The sequence below is a fragment of the Nanorana parkeri genome, unplaced genomic scaffold (genome assembly GCF_000935625.1).
Source record: "Nanorana parkeri isolate BGI_ZX_2015 unplaced genomic scaffold, ASM93562v1 scaffold252, whole genome shotgun sequence".
In the NCBI taxonomy this organism is placed as follows: domain Eukaryota; kingdom Metazoa; phylum Chordata; class Amphibia; order Anura; family Dicroglossidae; genus Nanorana; species Nanorana parkeri.
The window spans coordinates 26,726-49,886 of NW_017306520.1; the positions used below are offsets into that span (position 1 = coordinate 26,726).

Consider the following 23,161-nt stretch of genomic DNA (forward strand, 5'->3'; position numbering starts at 1 on the left):
CCCCCCCCGGACTGACACGCCGCTTCGCGGGCTTACAGACTCACCTTAAATCAACGCCGCTCGCCGTCTGCACACACCGTCCACTCTACAGGCCGACGTCCGCGTCATCCCATCCAGGTGAGTAGCACCCAGGGTGCCGCTCTCAGCGAATCTGCTGCTCCAGGCAAACGCCTTGTTTGCCTCGCGGCAGATACGCCCCTGGGTACAGGTACTCTTAAGAATGAGATGACACAGGGACCTATACATACACACACACACACAATAGGTTGGACTTGATGGTCTTTATTCAACCTCAAATACTATGCAACTATGTAACGAATCTGAATGTTTGATAATGAAGTTCGGACACATCCGAATTTCATTTGGAAGCGAAACACAATTACCGGGAGATCTGTCATTTACCGTTCTCTGGCTTCTCTGACTTGTATCTCAAATAAAACAAAGTAGCACAATATTGTTACAAAATGTAAGTAATGAAAGAAGCTGAAAGATCTGTGTTATTCTGTAACAGCTTCTGCTTCTTTGAGGACACTTCATCCCAAATGTAAAGAATCTGATAGCTGTCACAGAATACACAAAAGTGTTTAACTGTTAACAGAAATAATAATAATGTTTTTTAAAACAGCATGGGGTGCCTCTCCCCAATTCCTACCAGACCCTTTAGGTCTGGTGGGAATGTTACGGGGAACCCCATGTAAACCCCCTCCCCCCAAAAAAATAATGTTCGGTTCCCTGGCTATTCATATCAGACCCTTTGGACCTGGCAGGGCAGGAAAGGGAGGGATGACCGCACGGCCCCCCTCCACCATACCAGGCCACATGCTCTAGGCATTGGGAGGGTGCTTTTCGAGGGGGGGACCTGGTGGGGACAAGGGCTTCTTGCCCACAACCCTGACCCAGTGGTTGAGGGGTCTGTGGGCAGAGGGGCTCATCTGCATCTGGGTACCCCTTACTCATTCACTAAAGGGTTTAAAAAAGTAAATAAACACACAACACCTTAGAAAAAATTCCTTTAAGTGAACAAAAAAACAAAACACAAATTGTTGACAAGTCCTTTATTTAAAATATAGTTTAAAAATGTCCCACGAAGTCATTCCAGCGTTGGAAAACAAATGGAAAGAAAAACCTCCCGATTCAATGTTTACATCTGGCAGTGAGCAGAAATAAACAAAGCCTGCTATTGGCTATTTAAAATTAAAATACCCAATAGCAGTCTGGCTAATGCATTTTTCTGCAACAAATTATAGTTCGTAATGATCATTTAACTCAACCAAAATAACGAATATACCATCAAGGTCAATGTAAATTGAACAGTGAACAGTCACTTACATGTCTCTTACATGTGTCATATGCAAGCCTAGTGTAGGGTTGCTGAGATGCAGGTGTATTGATGTCCAGAGGGCCATAAGGATAGACATTACTGCTATAACATCATCACACTGCACCTCACAATGTCAGCCTTTCATGCGTCTATTGGGAAATGTACATTCTTGTTCTGAATTGGTGTTGCATAGTATTTGTGGTTAAATGCCTTTCGTATGACATACATAAAACCTCTGTTGAGTATTACAGAGATATTGATCTTTGCCTAGCATCGTGCATCTATCTCAGTCTGGATTTAAAATTAAATGAGCTGCAGCAGTGGTAACGTAAATTAATTCTGTAATTTTTATACAGACGCACAGCATTTAAGATTGCAAAATGCCTTCTTTTAAAACCAGTTCAGACTAAAAGATAACCACTTTTTGCAAGAAAACCAATGTAATTAATAATACAAACTCTTAATTAACATACTTTCAATACAATCAGACTTGTCCGATTACATTCTAGAGACAGTAAATACTCTACTGAAGATCATACAGTTAATAGTATTCAATTTGAAACTGCAATGGTAATTGGGGGTTTAGTTCATGTATCACTGAGATTTTTTTATGTTTCTGCAAAACAAAAGGAAAAGGGTTTGTGCATACAGGATATAAACACATATGTAGACTTGTTGGAAAAAGAATCCCGCACAAGAAATTGAATATGACCACCAACAAATATTTTATATAAAGGTGGTCAGACATCAAATATTTCACCAAAGCTAATCTGTGAGCCTGTGCCGATCGAAATTTAAAGTATTACTTTTCCCCAAGATTTTATTGAAATACATCAATAGAGGCAATAGGGAAGATGAAATGCACATGTTTTTGGTGCTTTTTAAGGGGGCAGTGGGCTTTACATGACTCCTGACATTGCTTTCCAATATGCTTAACCTTTTATTGTGCCCAAAAAATAATTGGAGCTAGAATTTTATGTTTTTGTTCACAGAAATAAAAACACAGTCAGCAAAAAGAAAAGTAAATTAATTGATTGAATAACTTTTCTGTAGTGACAGGGTTGCTTTATTCTAAATTATGTGTAATGTACTGCAGAAAAAGCATGAACACCTTTACAAGATCAGTAGGAGGGCAGCAGGAAGTGTACTTCCTGAAGCCTATGCTGTGTAACTTGCTTACTCTATTATTTGCTTCCTGGATCACCAATAACCTTTAAACCTCTTAGGCACATTTGAGTCTGACTGGTGACTCAAAAAACATGTTAGTACTGCATTCAGCAAGGAGGGTGTTCATCAGCAACAGGTATGTTCCAAGATCACCAGATTACAGACATAAGGGAGCTGGGTGGGCTGATGCACTACAGAAATGCCTAAATGAAAATCTGAACTACTCAGCAGGTAGGCTGTGCTGCCTGTATGCATCTCAAGGTTTAATTTTCAATATTTATTGAAGATTAACTATAAACATGAAAATATTTGCTCTTTAAAATGAGTGACTATACCAAGCCTAAGCTGGCATATCCTCTAGACTCAAATACAGACATTAGTCAGATGCAGGCAATGGGAAATCCCATCATGCTTTTGATCTATTGGCATTCACAAAGCATTAACGGTCGCTTAAGACTGCATTAACGCTTTGTAATTTGCTATTGAATCTGGTAGCGTGACAGGATCAGAACGCTGGATTTGCACACTGAGTTATTGCAGCAATCATCATCCCAGTGAGGAATTTATTTGCAGCTGCTTTCAATTAAAAAAAGTAAATGGCATATAACTGTGCTTGTGTGATCAAGCCTGGATGTCAAAGATATGCCCCTACAAGGCATTTATACTGTTACACCTATCTGACCATAAAAGTTGGCAACATTGTTATTTGCATCCTAGATAAAACAAATGTGTAAACGCCACATAATACTATATTAACATGGGTAGGAAATATGAGGAAAATTTAATAAATGTAATTGAAACAAACAGGGAGAGGCTGCTGCCCTGCTGAACATGGGCTACCCTAGGCATACATGGTCCCTTTACAAATGCAGGTCTCATTAAGACTAGGTAACACTGGTCTTTAAGGGAAATTATAATGTATTTTCAGTTATTTTCTTTCATTTTTACCCTAAAGGGAAAACAATTGTTTGAATACATTGTATATATTTATTGTTTTCATCTATTCAAGTAAATATAAATTATTGCATATAAATATTTAGCATTTGCAGCCAGCAGGTGAAAGACCACCAAGTTCTATTTTCTGTAAAGTTTTCTCCCCACAGATGCTCTGCTGGACAAAGATCTGAATAATCTAGGTAGGAAGGTCTAGGTAGGGGGGTCCTACCCTCTTCCACCTCCTTTGTTACTATAGACAGCAATGCCTTTACTAGTAAATTAACACTGTCTGCTCAGAAGCATGGTGGTAGAGCTGGGCTTTCTTATAGGAGGCCCATGTAACGGAATGTCACGTAAGCATATGGTTATGTGTAAAATAAAGTATTTATGCAAATAATTATTAAAACAATTAGGATTTACTGGCATTTGGAGTTCACTCACTATTTTTTTCATCCAGTCTCAGCCAAACACATATTGTTTTTAGTGGGTCAGACCTAACTAAACTTGAATTGAGAGGAATGCACAGAAAGACATCAACGCAGAATATAATGTAGAAATCAATTTTGACTGCCTCCATGTACATATATAATTACAAACTATGCATAGAAACATTTTAAACATTAACAAAAATTGATTGTGTGATCATTTTGATTAAAAAGAGACAATCGTTTCCCATTAGGGTGCACTTAAGGATGCTCATCAGTCAACACAAACTGTGTAGTCAGTGCATAAGAAAATAGTTAGTTTCAAAACAAGATTTAAAAAAAATATATTTGCAGTGCTTGGTTGTAACAACCAACACTGAGGGGCTTCAGCTGTGCCGAAGTTCGACTCAGCCAATCAAACATCTCGATCGGCTAAGCCGAAGATCCGGCAGCTCACTCGCTGTCGTTCGCCCCTATTCTCATAGGGGCTGAATGGCAGTATGTGAATAGCTGAATGCCGCCGAACGGCATTCGGCTCAGCTATTCTGCTCAGTACCTCTGATGCTGATCTGTCATTAAACAATAACAACTGGGCGGATGCTGATCTGTCATTAAACAATAACAACTGTTTACTATTAGCTGGGACCTGCCAGGGTCTTCTAGCAGGTCCCGGGGAAAAAAAACAACTGGGCGGAGTCGACCGTGAGGTCACAGCTGGCTCCGCCCAGTTGTTATTGTTTAATGACAGATCAGCATCAGAGGTACTGAGCAGAATAGCTGAGCCGAATGCCGTTCGGCGGCATTCAGCTATTCACTTACTGCCGTTCGGCCCCTATGAGAATAGGGGCAAATGGCAGCAAGTGAGCTGCTGGAGCTTCGGCTCAGCTGAATCAGATGTTGGATCGGCTGAGTCAAACTCTTTCTGCACTTCGGCTCAGCTGAACATGCAGAGCATGTTCTGCTGACCAAAGGCAGCTGTAGTACGGCTGATTTCAGCCGATGTACGGCTGAAATCAGCCGTACTGAGCCAGAGTTAATAGCCAAACGTTGTTCAGCTCTGTTCACTTCGGCTCGGTTATTCACTCGTCTAACCCACTTAGAGTAATGCCATGTGAAAGCTTTTAATGTAGCATATGGTAAAACAAAAAGCTTCTTCATGTTTTTTAGCTGTGTTTTTCTGTGTGCATATTTCAGAGACCAGATTCTTGAAGTTTTATTTATTTAAATGTATTCTACAATTATAAAATTCATGAGTGTCCAAAAGTAGATTTTTACTTATCAAAATCTGATTTATTTGAAAATATTTGCAAACCAGGCACTGCATCAGCAATGTTATGTAAAACTACTATAAAAAAACAATTAAAAACACTTGTAATATATCTTTTAGATATAGTCAATGATATATCCTATATTACCAATGTCCTGGTGATACAACATCTGCAAAAAAAAATAAATGTCAGTTTTGCAATTGCAGCTTGAATGAATTCATGTCAGATACAGTACTTGGAATAAAGCAGAAACCTGGAATACAAATGGTGAAGGGAAAATGAAAACTGGTATTCAAAACAAATTACCAAGGTCTATCTCTGGCTGTCTGCCTAGCCTGTAATTGATCAGGAATGCCTCCTTTGTCCTAGATTACAATGAAATGGAAGATGCAAGTTCAGGTTACCATGGTTGGTAAGGCTTGGAAAGGTCACCATGCCGCAAACTGCTTCAGCATGTAGCAAAATTAAAATAGTACTAAAGTCTGCGTGTTTTTTACTGTAATGCATTCTCTGCATTAAAGCAAAAAACACCCAGTACTTTTCTAAAACCCCCATCCCCCTCACACTTACCTGCAGCTGCGTGTATCCACCATAGCGAGCGGGAAGATAGTTGGGGCTCCCCAAAGTTCCTGGTTGTGGGGAAGGGTACTGAGGGCAAAGGAGTCACATGCTCCTTCTGCTGTTAGTCATACTGTGACTGCACAGTGGCCGGCTAGCTGATTGAGGCATCCGTACAAGGGGGGTGGGGCTGGTGGTTTGGATACCACTAGAGAACGAGGAAATACAAAATTTAAAGAAGAAAGAAACATTTTTTAAAGAAAGTCTGGCCCCTATAAATAGAAACAGTTAAATAAATGAAGGTTTAATGTCACATCTGCGTGGAGGAAATATGGATTTTCTTTGTTCAAACGTGAGTTTGTTTCACTGGCATAACTATAACCCCACGTGGCTGCAATAGGGCCTGGGGGCAGGTGGGTGCCCCAATCTGGGGAGGCAGTTGAGGCAAATAATACACAAAATTTGTGTGCATGGGAAGATAACACATTTCCAGTACTGTTTCATCAAGGGTTGGAGAGGTTGCAGTTGACATTGACCCTGAACCCCTGTGGAGTCTCCATTCTACTGACCTGACATCAGACACACAGTAGGAGTCTTTAGGAATAAACTGCCACTAGTCACACTTCCTTGCTTTCTCTGTAGCAAGGAAACATACAGCCTGGTTGTTCTTCCCGTCTGGGAGTTAATTTATTGCCTTTAGAATTTTTTGTCATCTCAGCCAGAACTCTGAAATTAAATCTGTATGCCTAATAGGTTTAAGACTGTAAAAAAAATCTCAGAGTTTCTACCCAGCTAATAACTGATAAGAAAGCTGAGGTTGTATAAAAAACAGAGTTTAAAGATGTTTTTATCAGCGTTATAGAGTAATTGTTGGTAGAAACAATCACTAGGAACCTCTTACCACAGAACTGGTCTCTATTAATGTACTAACTATATTGACAGCAACCCTGCTACCTGGCATAGCCAAACCAGGGTAAGATCAATAACAGCATTTTTCTGGTTGACATGGCCAGGTGCCACAGAGAGAGGCCAATATTATGCTGTGGTTACCCATGATCTGTAGTTAATTCATAATTTTATTTATTTGTCTCTGCCTGCCAGGGTAAGCTGGGTTTAACCATTGACAACTGTTAGTTAGAAGGAATCAGTCATGTTGATGACAGGAGTTGAGACATAAAGAAAGGCATATATATTTGGGATCAGTCTGTAGAGATTAATTAGACACCCTGCTTATCAGAACGATAAAGAGAATGGTGTGAGACACCAACAGTACATAAAAGTTCTGAATGAAGTACAATTTCAAAAATAAATGTCCGAAGCAGGAATCTTCGCAATTAATTTTCCTGAAAGTCACTGAACAATAAAAAAAATCTTATGCATGTGGTTCAAGAACAACCACAATTTAAAATTCTATCTACAAAAATAGCATTGTTATGCATCATTGAGGTAAAAAAAACATCTGTTTGTTCTGTTTGCCTCTTTTCTGCAAGTTTTTTTTAGGTAGGTTTTATTGCATAGTGAGTGATTTATGCAAATGATTTGTAAACCTGTAGCAATATTAGGCCTAACTTACTTAAGTAAGTTAGGACAAATCACTATAATAAGCTTGCATTGCAGGCTCACATGAGGATGTTTTATGTCCATGCACAAAGCAAGCGCAATCCCTGAATATCACTAGCTGATCATGCACTGATGATCAAGGCATACAGAGAGCTCCTAGTTTACCATGAGTTGTTGAACATCCAAACAATGCTGCGTTTCTGCATTTTGCTATAATGAACTGCACTATGTGTCAAAAAAAATGCTTTTAATGGCTTGCTTGGCAATGAAATGCTCATGTGCCTGGTAAAGCATCTGGTTAATTGAATGTACACTGTGTTGCTGGAGCAAAACAGGCAGCATATGTATAGGCATGTGTCACAGGAAACCTGTTCAGAGGCAGCAGTATATAAAATTGTGTATGTGCACCGGCCCTGGTCATAGAAGGCATTTCTAATCTTGTGCAAGTGTGATATTCATAACATAACATACGCAAAGGCATTCTTACTCTCACTGATTTTTGTTCCTGCATAATACACATTTAAAATTCCTAACCAAAAAGCTTTAGAGGAAAGCACACTTTTTTCTTTAGGGTGGCCTGTGTATATTTGGACCCTGGAGCAGAGCATATATTCCACAGGAAATTTTGCATATGTACAATGCAGCTTATATCTTAAGCAAATCAGGCCATAGCATTCATTTAACAAGAAGTACACTTTTCTTGAGTAACTGATGACACAGTTAATGAGTAACAGGAGAAAAGAGCTTTGAGGGTTCATGAAAAAATGCCAGCAGAAAGACTTTTATTGCAGAAGATATCTTGTACATTTCCTTTGCAATAAATACTTCTACTTCAGATTGTACATTGAGCCGTACATCTCGGCATGCCTTGGGCTGACCAATTAGGAGAGCCAAAGATTCCAAACCCAGATGAAGACTGGGTGAAGACGTCAGTGATGATGAGGGAGTTTGCAGATGTCAGATTGCTTGAGGGGAGGTATATGCAGTGGACTTTAGTTCTGCTTTAATGCCTAATATATAGCCATATGAAGAGTATGTAACTATTAATCTGTAGTATAAATTATATAACTAATGATCAGTTGCCTTGTACAGTAATAAATTGTTTTAGCCATTTACAAAATAGGTCTCTATGCTTTACAAGACCAGCAAACTCATTCATGAAGGTAAATATCAGATATCTTTTGTAGCACTGTGAGAACAAAGGAGAACTATGGGGTCAGTGTTTTTCCCCATAGTTCTCCTTAGGGTAACGGGAGGACACAAACTAGCGTCCTCCCGTTACCCTAAGCTCAGTAAATACTGAGACGCCGCAGCCGGAGTGGATCCCGACGTAGATGACGGAATCCACCCAGCTGTGTGAGTGACAGCTGGCTCTGCCTATCTAGAGGCAGAGCCAGCTGTACCCGCTCCCTCCCCCGTCCGTTCCGCCAGTCAGCGCTGGCAGATCGGAGCGGGGAGAGGGGAATCCAGCCCCTCCCCCTGTCACGGCAGAGAGCCGTGACAGGATCGAGAGGCGAGCGAACCCGGTATGTGTTCGCTCACCTCCCGATCTACTGAGTCGACCTGTGACAGTCTCATTGTCACAGGTCGGCTAGAACTATGAGGTGAGTGAAAAGCACTCACCTCATAGTTCTCCTTTAAGTTTATGTCGTACATTTGCAAAGTGAACCTTCACTTAGCTCAGTAATTAAGGGGAAGTTTTGCTCACTTCAAACATCTGATAATTGTGCAAGAAAAAAAATGTTTTTTTTTTTTCCAATTTGTCTTGTGTGCAATATAAAAAGTGTACAGAAGCTAACATTCACTTTTCACAGAGAGCGTACTCGTTGCAAAATTAACACTCACTTTAAGTAAATAGCCTCTTCTTCTTTAGTTCATTTATTCTATTTTCTTTGTTGTCTTGGAACACCAGAATTTGGTATCCCTGCTGTAAAGGCAGCTTTACTTACTGTGGAATAATATTGTAACTGTACTCCTAATAAGCTTGTAGTTCTTCCTCAGCTTTTTGCAGTGATAAATCATGATTGGCAGACTGGTTTGTCACACTTGGATTTACACTAGATTGGGTTGCTCTGCAGTAATCAGATGTTCACATGGACCGATGATCCACTAGTGTGAATGTGCTTATTTATTTACTTATGGGGGTTAATGGACCCTTACAGTGGAAGCAAAAGACCACTTTTCATGTTGCGCTGGCTTTAAAAAAATAAACACATACAACAATCCTCAAAGTGGGGCTTTTAAGGTGTCACATTAGTAATTCAATTACATTATAAACAAACAAATACATATCTTTATTAAAATTTATTTATTGATTAGTAATATATACAATAAAAACCGTTAACACAACGCCACTAATGCTGAGATGTATATCAGCACAACTCCCTAAAAACAAAATGAATTAATTGGGCAAAAAGCCTCCCTGGATCGCACAATCACATTCTGTGTGCAAATAGTTCAATGGAACTTTCTATTATTAATCTCCTCATAGGCGTATGCCATTCAGGTATTATAGTTGCAATTAACATCCTTGAATCATGCAGCAATGTGCAGCGGGTCCAGCCTTCTATGCCTTAGTCTGACAAGCCCCCTATGTGATAGCAAATATACAATGACAAGTCCTCTTTATGGAGACATCAGGGGCCTCTAAGACCTCTAATGTTACCTAGGGACCGCCAAAGAAGCTGATGAAGCAGAGATCTGCTTCACCAGCTTCTTCTCTGGCTATAGCAGCCAGAAATGACAGCTAAAGGCGGAAGTGAAAAAATACACGTGTAATACACATCACTGCCGCCTTTAGAGTTTAGAGGAGAGATCAGCAGTAGGAGAATGCTGATCTCTCCTCCGTTTACAGTGTGACCAGCCACTGTGCCAGTCCAGGGCCCAATGGGGGGACAGCGGAGCCTGGGATAACCAGCAGCAGCGGTGGAGAGCAGCAGCAGAGGGGGAGGGGGGGGTCAGCTCAGTGGAGGGGAAGCCGCACACTCTTTGTTAACATACAAGCGATCGGACGGCTGTAGAGCCGCCCAAACACTTGTATGGAGCATCCGGTAACTGCTGTATACATGTTCTGCAGGAATCTGCTCCCTAGTGCGCGCACGTGCAGAAAAAAAATACGTACAGTAACATCCACACGCTGACAGGAGGTTGCCATCCTTCCGTTTATTTACAACGGACAGACGGCACGCAGTTAAACATAATTAAACCTGTTTTTCATGGACCTTTGGGAATATTTTAGTACAACAATGCATTTATCTAGTTTTAGTTTACAAATGTTGTCTCTGCAAACTGATACAGAGAATACATTATGGACCTTTATGTCTGACACTGCATGCTCCTTTACAAACAATTAACTAAAGCATAGTGAAAAGTATAGCATTTAGGGATACATCAAATGGTGGCTAATGTGATCTGTGGCAACTGTTTATATTCTGTGTTCTTTTTTCTCGTGGTTTTGATCAATGTTTACTTTAATCATGTCTACTTTTGTCCTTAGATGCATATCCAAACCACAACACTGACAATATCAGTGAGTTTGAGTGCCTCAGTATCCTTAGGTATGCTGTACATGCCCAAGGTCTACGTTATCCTTTTCCATCCAGAACTGAATGTCCCCAAACGTAAAAGAAGTCTGAAGGCGGTTGTCACTGCAGCCACAATGAGCAACAAGTTTACCCAAAAGGGAGGCTACAGACCCAATGGGGAAGCCAAGACTGAGCTATGTGATAGCATGGAGACACAAGGTAAATCTGAACATTAATGAATATCTCATCTATATATCTAAATCTATATCTGTCTATATCTGCTGTATATATATATATATATATATACATATTAGGGCTGGAAATGATTAAAATTTTCCTGTTCAATTAATCGAAATTTTTTTAATCGATTAATTTCGATTAATTATAACGCACATACAGATCCAACTACATTGGCCTATACACATACAGCACAGCAATGAAGTAATAAAATGAACTAGGATCACACTAATCCAGCACGTTATTAATCTCACGTGCCCCACTCAATATGGCCGCCGCTTTAGTGGGGCAACTCAGAATAATAACGTGCTGGATTAGTGTGATCCTAGTTCATTTTATTACTTAATTAATTGCTGTGCTGTATGTGTATAGGTCAATGCCAGGGATCCCAACCTGAAATAAGCAATTTCAGGGAGGTGTCACTCTGTTTCAGGGAGGTGCCCTCTCCCCCCCATCTGCGGAGGGAGGGTTAGGGGGGGCTGGGAGAGAGCACCCCCCTGAAATGATGGCAGATCGCACAGGAAGCAATAGCTTCTTTGCTATCTGCAGACTTTTTTTTTTAGTATTCTGCCAGTTGCAGTTGTCAGAATAATAAAAAAAAAGGCATAAGAGAATGCAAAGCTAGATTCCTATTGGCTATTTCACTTTGCAATAGCCTATAGCAAACTAGCTATTGAACCCGCCCCCTGCTGCTTTCAATCACCAGAAGAGGACCTAATAGAAAAAAAATCAGGTCCCCCCTCTGCTGATTGACAGCAGCAGTGGGCGGGTGCATTAGCTAGTTTGTTATTGGCTATTGCAAAGTGCAATAGCCAATGGGAATCTAGCTATGCAATCGTATGCCTTTTTTTTTCTTTTCTGACTGACGGTCAGGCCGCGGCTCCCGATGTCAGAAAAGAAAAAGAAAAAAAAACGATCGCAGGGAAAGGTTTAATCTGCTCGATTGAGCAGATTAAACCTTTCCGGTAAAAAGAGAGAGCAGGTTAAACCACTCTCCCGGGCGGCCGGGAGAGTTAGGCTGTGTACTCACTGTGAACTCCATCGGGTAACGAAGGAAAGGGGGAGGAGTCCAGTGACGTCACGGACATCGACGTCACCGGACTCTAGCCCCCTTCCCTTCGTTATCCGACAGAGCCACTTGTGGAAGGGGGGAGGAGTCCGGTGACGTTGCGGACATCGACGGAAGACCCGGAAGCCGGCGGAGAGGTGAGTATGGATCAAAAGAACTTTGATTGATCAAAAAAATTAACGATTAATCGAAGGATTAATCGTTAATTTCCGCAGCCCTAATATATATATATCGTGTATCTCAGACTGCTCCAGGTCTCTCAGATTGCACAGGTGGTCTATGGGATTTAGATCATTTAGATCTGGACTCATTGCTGGCCAGTCCAGTACTCTGCAGTGCTTTGTCTGAAGCCATTTCTGGGTGCTTTTTGACATGTGCTTTTGTGACGGAGACTCGACTTTCTGACACTGAGCCCTACATTGCACCACAGAATTCTTCGGTAGTCTTCAGATTTCATAATGCCATGCACACAGTCAAGACATCCAGTGCCTAAAGCAACCCCAAAACATCAGTGAACCTCCACCATGTTTGATTGTACGGACTATATTTTTTTCTTCAAAGGCCTCATTTGTTTTTCTGAAAACAGTAGAATGATGGGCTTTCTAAAGAACAAAAATGACTTTCTTTTTAAAGCGTGCAGTTCCCCCTCCCAAAAAATACCACACCCTTTCGGTCCGATAGGAATGTTAGGGGAGACCCCATTTAAAAAAAGAAGCGAAGGGGTTCCCCCAAAAGTTATGCCAGACCCTTACATTCCTGGTAGGAATTTTAAGAAGAAACCCCACCCCCCTAAAATTCCATACCAGACCTTTGATCCATGCACAGGCCTGGTAGGGCCGGAAAAGAGGGGGGATGAGCGAGCGCCCACCCTTCTTCCATACAAGGCCCCATGCCCTCGGCACTGGGAGGGTGCTTTTCCAGGGTCGCCCCTGGAAAAGCACCTTGTCCCCATGCCGATGGGATCAAGGGCCTCATTAGCGGGACAGCTAGCTCCGCCCAACTGTGTACAGTTGCACGTCATCTGACAGGTGAGCCATGATTGGAGAAAGTCATCATGACTTTGCCTAATCATGGCTCTTACAGAGTACTGAGCCCTGATTGGGCAACGTCTGCAAGCCTTTAGCCAATTAGGGCTTCACAAGGTGCATTGCCTTGTGGGGCGTTCAGCGGTCGAACAGACTGCTGAACCTCCTTATAGTACGTGTGTTTGGCGAACACACAAATTAGCGGTGTTCGAGTTGAACTCACATTCGGCTCCAACATCGAGCCCAACTCTAGTTGCTGGAGTGTTTTCAGCACCTGTTAATTGATACAGGTGAGTTTAATTACAAATTACAGGAGCATCACTAACTTGGAATGCAATTATTTCTTGCAATTTGGAGAAGGTGCCAATAATGTTGTCCAGTCCATTTTTGGAGTTTTCCATGATATGTGTCAGATTTGGCTTTTTTTTTCTCCACTTTTTTGTGTCATACCAATACAAACAAAAGAAATAAACATGGGAATGCCTAAATATTTGTAATTGCAACAATTTTCTGTGCAAAGTGGTGCATTATCTGACAGAAATGCAGGGGTGCCAATGTTTTTGGCCATGACTGTATATTGTAATTAAAGTGGATGTAAATACTAATAATCAGCTTCTCTTATTTTGTCCCTTTTGATCTGTTAAATATACCATTGAAAGCATTTTGATACATCTGTTAGATAAGTGCAAAAATATACCTGTGCTCACTTGCAGGATAAAACATGGGGAAATGTGCATGTATTGCAGAGATGTATTGCATATGTGCTTTTTTTTATTTTGCCTTGACATACGCTTTAAACATACATTCTCCTTGTGCCTATAATGGCGATATATTAAATCACCTGTTTCAAATACACTAGACCAAAACCTGCACGCACATAATTATCTGAACACTACATTTTCTATGACAACAAATCACAACGTGTCAGCTCTGTTCAATGAATGAAAGATAAAATTAAACATTAGATCAGCACCAAATCAACAAAGCCAAAGCCAGAGACCTGTGACTAAGAGGCTAAAAAGGATTAGCCTATCTACTGGGAAAAACAAAGTCACTGATTTGTTGCTGTGTGTGGGTCACGTATCTTTTAAATAAACAGCTGTATATCAATAGCTCCCCCCAACCTCTCCTGGTGCTGACGTTCAGAAAACACAGCATACAGCTAATGACGCTGTCAGAATTCATCTTCTCACTCACAGGTTCAATGTCAAGCGACATCTCCCACAGGCTGCAGCCTTAGACATCCTACAGCAACCTGGAGGCGTGCGCTGCACGTATTCAGTACGCTCTGTGAATTTCCACATTGCAAACACACAACATGCAGCTTGTAGAAGGTTTAGTCTGCTAACTTTATTCTAAACAGTGCAATATAACGAGTATGATCATTATACAGAAACAAATCTTCATTCGTGTGTATTGCATATGATTACTGAGCAGCAAAATGCACTGGTGGATATATTGCACATTCCCATGTGTCCTGATCACGTCAATGTATGCAGTAAAAAGGTGTTAAAGGGAAATTATAAACAAGACCTTTAGGTCCCTTTCACACAGCAAAAAGCAACAGGCGGACATGACTGGAAGCTCAATGTTAGTCTATGGGGAGTTGGATGTAAACGGACCTACATTCTTTTACATCCAATGACTTGGAGAGTCCGAGACAAAAATGGAACCGAGTTGAACCTGAATGGGATGGATCAGAGGTAATTGGATGTAAACAGCCACATGTCCGCTTACTCCCGACTCCCCATAGACCTAACAAGGGTCTGGTTAGTATTTTCCTCAATTGCAAAATGGCACAAATCCATTCTGCTCCGTTTAGCAAGAAATCTGTGCACGGATCCCCAGATGATTAGAACGGACATTGCCCATGTGAAAGGGGCAATAGATTGGTGAACAGCATCCAAAATGTTCCATTTTGCATATTTATATTGTCCTTACATTATATTTAGATGCAGATAACATAATATTATTATTATTATTATTATTATACAGGATTTATATAGCGCCAACAGTTTGCGCAGCGCTTTACAAAATGGGGAGACAGTACAGTTACAATACAATTTACAATACAATACAATATCGGTACAATAGGGATAGGAGGGCCCTGCTGGTGAGAGCTTACAATCTAGTAGGAGGGGCAAGTGATACAAAAAGGTAATAATTGTTTAGATTGAGTTGATGGAAAAAGTAAAAGGGCAGTTATGCTGAGGTGGGATAGGCTTCCCTGAAGAGATGAGTTTTTGAGATGGTGATAGTGGTACACCCAACTGCTGTGTTCAGTTTGTATGGGATATACACAAATTAGCTCAATGAAATCCAAATTGCACTGCACTCGAGAGAGTGATCTATATAAAATAAGGATGCACCGATATATCGGCCGGCGAAACATATCGGCCGAAAATGGCACTTTTGGCATAATGCCAAAAGAGCCATGTTTCGGCCGATACATCGGCGCATCCCTGGTTTCTTTCCTCCCCGCTGGGCTCTGCTCTGTGTTCCAGCGGGGAGGAGAGAAAGTGACAGCCGGCCGAGCGCTGCAGGACAAGAGCACTGTGAGCGGCCGGCGCCTCTCCTCCCACACAGTCCGGCAGAGCGGTGTGGGGGCGGAGACAGCGCTGTCACAGGAGGCTGGGCTTTCCTCCCTACACCGCTCGATCAGCCTCCTGTGACAACGTGTCAGAGAGAAAAGCAAAGTACACACACTCAGCGATCAGTGATCGCTGAGTGTGTGTACATAATTGAGGATATGGTATGTTAACTATATCCTCAATTATGAATGAATGGGAGTGATCTACATCACCTCCTGTTCATTCATAGTTGTAGTTATAGTAAACAAACAATGTTTTCATGTTATCAGTGAACAGGAACACTCGTAGAGGATTCCTGTTAATTGATAACAGGGGACACAGAAAAAGATATTGAGGACTCGGTGTTCTCAATCTCTTTTTCTATTTTAAAAGGGAAATATCAGGGGTCTGTTTAGACCCCTAATATTTTCCCGAAGCCCCTAAAAGTAAAGTAAAAAATAAAAATACTTAATAAAAAATGAATTAATAAATAAAAATAAATATAAATATAAAAAAATTAAAAAGTTTATAAAAAATAAAATATTTGAAAAATTTGAAAAAATGAAAATAAAAAACACTTTCGGTATCGGTTTCGGCCTGACATTTTTTTAAATTTCGGTTTCGTTTCGGTTTTAACATGTCCATTTCGGTGCACCTCTAATATAAAATGTGATACAAATCTAAAAATTGTGTCTTTGATGACTTTTCTCTGAAACCACTACACTCAAGTGTGGCATGTAATAAAGTGATAAATATCTACAAGAAAATACAATCTCAGCAAAGGCACAAACCCGTGATGTACACAAGCTGCATGTGTATATAAAAAAATGTGTTATAACCAAATTAATCATATAAACAACAATCTAAGAAGTGTAAAGTGTCATAATAAATGTCCTTTAAAAATAAAGTAAAAAGTGATATTCAAAAAATCAATATGTCCATATATGAAGTTGTAGTGCTCTGTGCGTCTCAGTGCTCCATGTTTATTAACAGAAAAGGTCCGCACTCACCAGATAGCCTTTGTAAACTCGCTTAGGGTATATCCGATTGTTGGTCTGCCTCTCAACTATCCCTGTGGGAGATGTTCAGCCACACCACCTCCTCTGGCTCTTTACAGATATAAAAGCCCCACGACTACTCGACTTCAGGTCTCCTCATAAAGGAGGTCCAGAAATAAACCAAAAATAGCTCAAAGGAAATAATTGGGAACATTCATAGTGCAGTATGTCCCATCACCAATAAAAAAAAACTTTATTAAAAGGTAAACAATTGTTTTTGACAAGAGTCAAAAAACAAATTGCATGTAAAGACTGTGGTTTAGTAATCTCAACGTACACCCGCTCGTCTACGTGTTTCTTCATAGGACTTTGTCGGGACGGCGTGCATGTTGAGTATCCCTAACTGAGCCTTAAAAAAGGTAAGATCAGAGATCATCCTTAATTGATCATGAGATTCCAATACAGACAAATACCAACAGCCCTTTCAGTTTTTAAAGAGAGCACAAAGGTGGGCATCATAGGAGATAGGCGGACAGATTGGGGTAAGGAGTTTCAGAGAAAGGGAGACACTCTGGAGTAGTCCTAGAGGCAAGCATGAGATGGCTTTGTCTGTTTTTGTTAGTATTTCTGCATTTCTGGACACATGATGGCTTTTTCCACCGGCACTCTTGAATGATGAACTCGTCTCAAGTCCTGCAAATTCTACCTTTGATCTGGTTCATCCGGAGTCTGATAAAGAAATCAGAGCTTTTGCCATCACACTCAACATCTCTGTTAAGGCATAGGCAAGGCTGTGTCCTCACCGTTTTGAACGCTTTTCTAAGTGGTCTTCTCTCGTACGATCCATTGCACGTCTTATTCACATTGCTCATCACTTTGCAAACAGCTCTAACACTGACAAAGAGTGACATAAGTGGCACATCTGTAAAGTGCCCCCCACAATTGAGGAGGTCTCTCAAGCAGAAAAGTTAATTACCTAATGAGTCCAACATGTCTACTCACAAGAGATTGGCGACATATCAAAGGGACTGAACCTATTGAAGGATAGCCCTCTGTACAAATTAAATACAACAATTGATCACAACAAGCTACTTTGAGTGGGTGGCATAGGAAAGTACAATTCGTTCAGTGAAGAGCAAAATCCCCTCATTATTCCAGGACATCATCACATTACTGCTCTGCTAGTTCAAAAGGATCAAAAGGTATATATTCTCCATACTCCACAAATGTGTCACGTGTCAAAAACTAAGAGGAAAACACCTACATCAGCAGAAGGCAGAGCTTCTGGCTGACAGATTAAGCACTAAACCACCCTTTACTAATGTTGGCATAGACATTTTTGACTCCTGGGCTGTTGTTACACGCAGGACTTGTGTTGGAGTTGTGAACAATAAGTGTGGGGCTGCGCTGTTCACTTGCTTGAGCATTTGTGCAGTGCACTTCAAAGTAATAGAATCAATGGACTCTTCTTGCTTTATTAATGCCTTCAGAAGATTTGTTCCTGTGCAAGGACCTGTAAAGTAACTTAGATCTGACTGAGGAACTAATTTTACAGGAGCAGAAAAGATGAAGTGAATTTCTAAAATGTCCACAAGTGTAAATGGGAATTCAACCCACTTCATTCCTCTCACATGGAAGGCTCTTGGAAACGCATGATTGGAGTTGCAAGAAAAATCTCTGTACTACTGGACCACAAACCTTCTCAGCTCACCCATGAAATCTTAGTCACTGTTCTTGCAGAGGTGTCCGACAAGGTGTCTTCTGGATCAAGTCATTGTCTGCATATGCAGCTAAGATTGTCAGTTATTGCTATCTCGCCACAACTGTAAGTGATAGAGATCACACTTTCAATGCTTAGATTGGAGAGTCAGAACACAGCATATTTCATAGATGGGCTTACTCAAGTCAAATGAAAGATTACATTAGAATTCTATAAGTTATATTACTTTAAACATAATAAATGTCCTATATACCAAATTATCAAATATTAATAATACCAATATACAGTACTATAAATAAAATAAACCCTACACAATTCATAAATAATATAAATCATTATCCCAAACAATGTATAAACATTGATGATCAATAGGTAAAACAAATGGTCAGTGCATATATTAACAATACCTATCAATTTAGTAAACTGTGGACAAAAACACATTAATGTCTGTTCTTTGAAAAAGGGTTAATTGTTCTATGTGAGTTCTAGGAAGTTTTATTTCAGTATTAGACAGGCTTAGATACTGGTGGTGCATTGAGGGTTTAACCCTCACAGGTAATTATTAAGCTTGTGCTGCTTGTGGGTGTTTAAGAGTTGAGTGTGCTATTTCTATGTTTGGAGAGTCACAGTGCTTCACCGCTCCTGACAATGTCTATGAGACGAAATGCATAGGGCAGGGCTTTAATGCTGTGATGGCATCATGCATGTTGTGGGCCACACACAGCACCCGGAAGCATTAGTGTGGTATCTTCTCAGCAAACATAATCGCTCATTTTTTAGTGCATTTTGTTTAATAAATATTGAGCAATTACCCTTTCCCCCTCCTCTTTTATAGTTTCTAAGGTGGTGTTTGCTTGTTAAGGAATACTGGCAAGCCAACTTTCCTGGAATCTGTACGGAATCATCCTACCTATGCCTTTGACCTTCTTTTTCATTTATTAGGAGATGTGTTAACGACCTTTGGAGTGCTCTGGTGGAGTGGATCTGGCATATTACTTTACTGAATCCAGTTCACACAGATTTTGGAGAAACAACTTGCGGATGGAGTTGGTTCTGAAGCACTTTATTGACATTTTGTTGAAAGAAGGCCGGACGGGAGTCTCCTGGATGCGGGTGGGCGTCTTTAGACGTCCTTCGTGCCCGCGCCCCTTGGTGCGCACGAGCGGGAAACCACCTGGATTTTATACGGCCAGCGATGGCCGTTTACACACCAGCGGTCAGGCGTCTGTAAAGACACCCAATCGCTTGTATGATTCAAGTGAGGGTGCGCCCCCTCCTTACCTCTGGTCGCCGTCGCTGTCCCCGCCGCCGCCGTCCCCGCGATCCTGGGCGTCCATCCATCCAAGGAGTCCATCCATCCCGGGCAATAAAGTGGCTCTGTGCACTGAGAATGGAGGGAGATCAATACCTGATCTCCCTCCGTTCTCCTCTGGGTCTCTGAATGCAGGAAGTGATGTGTATTACATAACTTCCGCATTCCTCTGTCACTCTCCGGTACAGAAACCGGAGAGAAGCTGATGAAGCAGATCTGTGCTTCATCAGCTTCTCTGGGGGTCCCTATGTGACATTAGGGGTCTTAAAGACCTCTGATGTCTCCATAAAGGGGACCTGTAACTGTAATTTGTTATCATATAGGGAACTTCTTAGCACCCTATGTGATAACAATTAAGTTAAGTGTAAAAAAAGTAAAAAAAAAAAAATTGCTCACAAAATAAATAAAAATGTACACACCACCGAATTTACCACCCTACTACAGAACTCCTCCTGAGGGGTTAGGCGGCAGCCACACAAGCAGCGAACGCTGCCTGGGGTTCGAAACATAACCCACTGTTGCTCATCCTCCCTCTCCCGCCTTCCTTCTCCCCCCTCTCTACTCCCTCTTCCCTCCCTGCCCCACTTCCTCCCTAAATACGCGCCAACGCGCCAATATTTCCACCTACCTCAGGAACATCTTCAATTATACACTGATTATAAGCTTGTCTCCATGCATGCATATGCCCATGGCTTCCCTACTTGACTATCATCAGCCGGGTTGTAAGATAGCCACATAACTGTTGGTTGCATTGTACACGTACAGTACATTGTTACATGCCACGCTGTCCTGTTTATGTATCCTTTGATCTATTACCTGTTTTGTTTGAAAAACGTGAAATAAAGAATTTATCAAAAAAAAAAAATTTACACACACAATTTTTTTTTAAAGTCCCCCACCCCCACATAGATGCGCAAAAATGCGTTAGTGGCGCCTACACGCAAAAACGCTGATTGCTCCAATTATGCTGCACGTGTTACATATTGCCGCGAACATCGCAATGAGAGCAATCATTTTAGGCCTGTCAATCACTGATAACACTAAACTGATGAGCGGTAAAATCTTTTAAAGTGGCGCCTATGACCAATTTTGGCTATGGTGTTTTTTTGCGATTTCGCAGGCGCGTGCAATTTTAAGGCATGACATGTTTGGTATCTATTTACCCGACATGACCTCCGGTAAAGGCGGCTTTTATATTTTACCAAAAAATTGGGTAAAAATAAATGTTTCATAAAATAATAAAGGGAAAACCATTTTTTTAAAATTATTCAGTACTTTTTTTGTTATAGAGTAAAAAATAAATCAGTGGTGATTAAATACCACCAAAAGAAAGCTCTATCTGTCCCCCAAAAAATGGTATAAAATTAATTTCAGTACAGCGTTGCATGACGGAATAAATGTCAATCAAAGTACTGCAGTGCTGAATACTGAAAAATGGCCTGAACAGGAAGGGGCTGTAAACACCCCGGTCAGCAAGTGGTTGAGAACACTTTTGTTAAGTAACACATTGTTTTTATGGACATTAATGTGTTTTTTATGCACAGTTTACTAACCATTTGTTAGTTGGTAACTTAGTTAATGTACTCTTCCATGGAGACAATTCGGCAGCAAAGTTTGTCTTTAAGTTCTTCTGCAACTGATATTTTATAAGTTTCCATCAGGGGTGTAACTAGAAATCACAGGGCCCCATAGCCAAATTTTGTATGGGGCCCCGTGAATGCTAGTTATGCCACTTGCAGAGCCCCAGCGGAGAGTGACCCTGCAGAGCCCACCAAAGACTCTCTATAGTGGGCTCTTCAGGGTCTGTGATCTGTTACCTGTCAGCGCCTCTGTGGTCGCCGGGCCCCGACTCCTGTTCCGTCCCCGGGCCCCGCCTCCTCTGCTATTGACGGGCCGCACCTTCTCTTACATCACTGGCCCCACCTGCTCTTAGGTCGCTGGCCAGGGATGTAAGAGGAGGCGGGTTCCGCCTCCTCCATTCCAAACACCGCCCTCATCTGCCGCAGGGGCTGGCTGTCACTGACACAGCTCCGCAGCGGCTATGAGGGGAAATGCGCCGTGGCCGCTGCTGAGCTGTGTCTGTGACAGCCAGCACCCCCACATGCCATAGCAACCCAGATGGCCCTGGCCGGGCTCCTCTTTGCCCGGGCCCCATAGCGGCCGCCTGGGTCGCTATGGCGATTGTTACGCCACTGGTTTCCATTATTCGACCAACTTATTCATGCTTGTAAGGCACCATTCACACCAAGGCATTTTGTCGTGCATAAAACGTTCAGCACATGAATTTCCTTTTAATTTGAATAGCCCCCATTTACACCTAGGCATTTTGTCAAAAGCTGTAAAAAGCCTGTCACTCAGTAAAGTTCCCGAGCTTCTCAGCAGCGATTTGCGGCAAAGCCTGAAAAACGTGTTTTGCATATTTTTAAGCACATTTTTGCATTCTTTTTGCATGTCTTTGATATGCTAGCCAAGATGTGCATCTTCATGTGCATGCATCTAATGCATGTAAAAATGTGCAAATACAAGAAAACAATGGTAGGCTAAAATGCCCACAAATTCACACTTTACAGACACATACATGAATTTGTTGCACTACTGCAAGATGGATTTCTAAAGAATATCTGCGATATCTTTCTGAAATCCAAGAAGTGGTTACTAAACTATTCCACTGATGCTACTCCTTTACAGTACCTTCATGTGTGAAATAATATAGTTATTTTAAAGGTTACTAAATGCCATTGCTGTACACCAACCTGGAAGAGTAAAATTACTACTTGAGGACAGGAATCAGGACATACTGGGCCAGAAGGAAGTAATATGCCTAGTGTTTAGTGAGCAGTTATTTTTTTTCTCCAGTAACTAACTAAAAGTATTTGGCATGCTAATTAGCATGCCAGGCAAGATGGGCATATTGTAGTTGTCACACATGATGTAATAAAGCCAGGAACAATCCACTAGTGTGTTTCTAGTCTAATTTTCCCCACAGTGTGCGCTCTGCTACAAATGCACTTACATTTCCCCATCTATTGATAAAATTGGTGTGGCTGATTTGCTGGATAAAATGAAATAGAGCAGGAAAAAATAGTAAGAGCACAGTTAGATTGTGGACCCACATGCATGGATGAACATTCACTCAGATGTGCAATCTAAGTCCATGAACCTAGCAAGCTGATCATACACTGATCCTCAATTGGTATGGCACAGTCCTTGTTAACTGTGCATGACGAACACCCAAATAATGTTGCTTTTATGCTTCTTGTTCCGATAAGGTACTTCACAGAATATGCGAGTCAAACCCTTTAAAAGATAACCTCAAATAAAATAAACGCAATTAAAACATAACATGACTGACTCACAATCAACAAATAAGCATGTGTGCTAATCTTTAGACATATGTATCTTATAACAAAGGCTGTATATGTATGAGCATTTATCATTCCCACAGCTACACATCACAAAGGGGGGGGTGGG

General features: G+C 41.2%; 1 protein-coding gene across 1 annotated transcript in view; it reads left to right on the top strand.

The window, feature by feature from the left end:
* Positions 1-23,161, top strand: part of GRM4 (glutamate metabotropic receptor 4) — a gene marked incomplete at its 5' end in the record, with an annotated part of 52,205 nt that overhangs the window by 25,763 nt on the left and 3,281 nt on the right. The window contains one exon of the mRNA XM_018556773.1: positions 10,732-10,978. Within this exon, the coding sequence (XP_018412275.1) occupies positions 10,732-10,978 (247 nt within the window). The remainder of the gene's footprint in view (positions 1-10,731; positions 10,979-23,161) is intronic.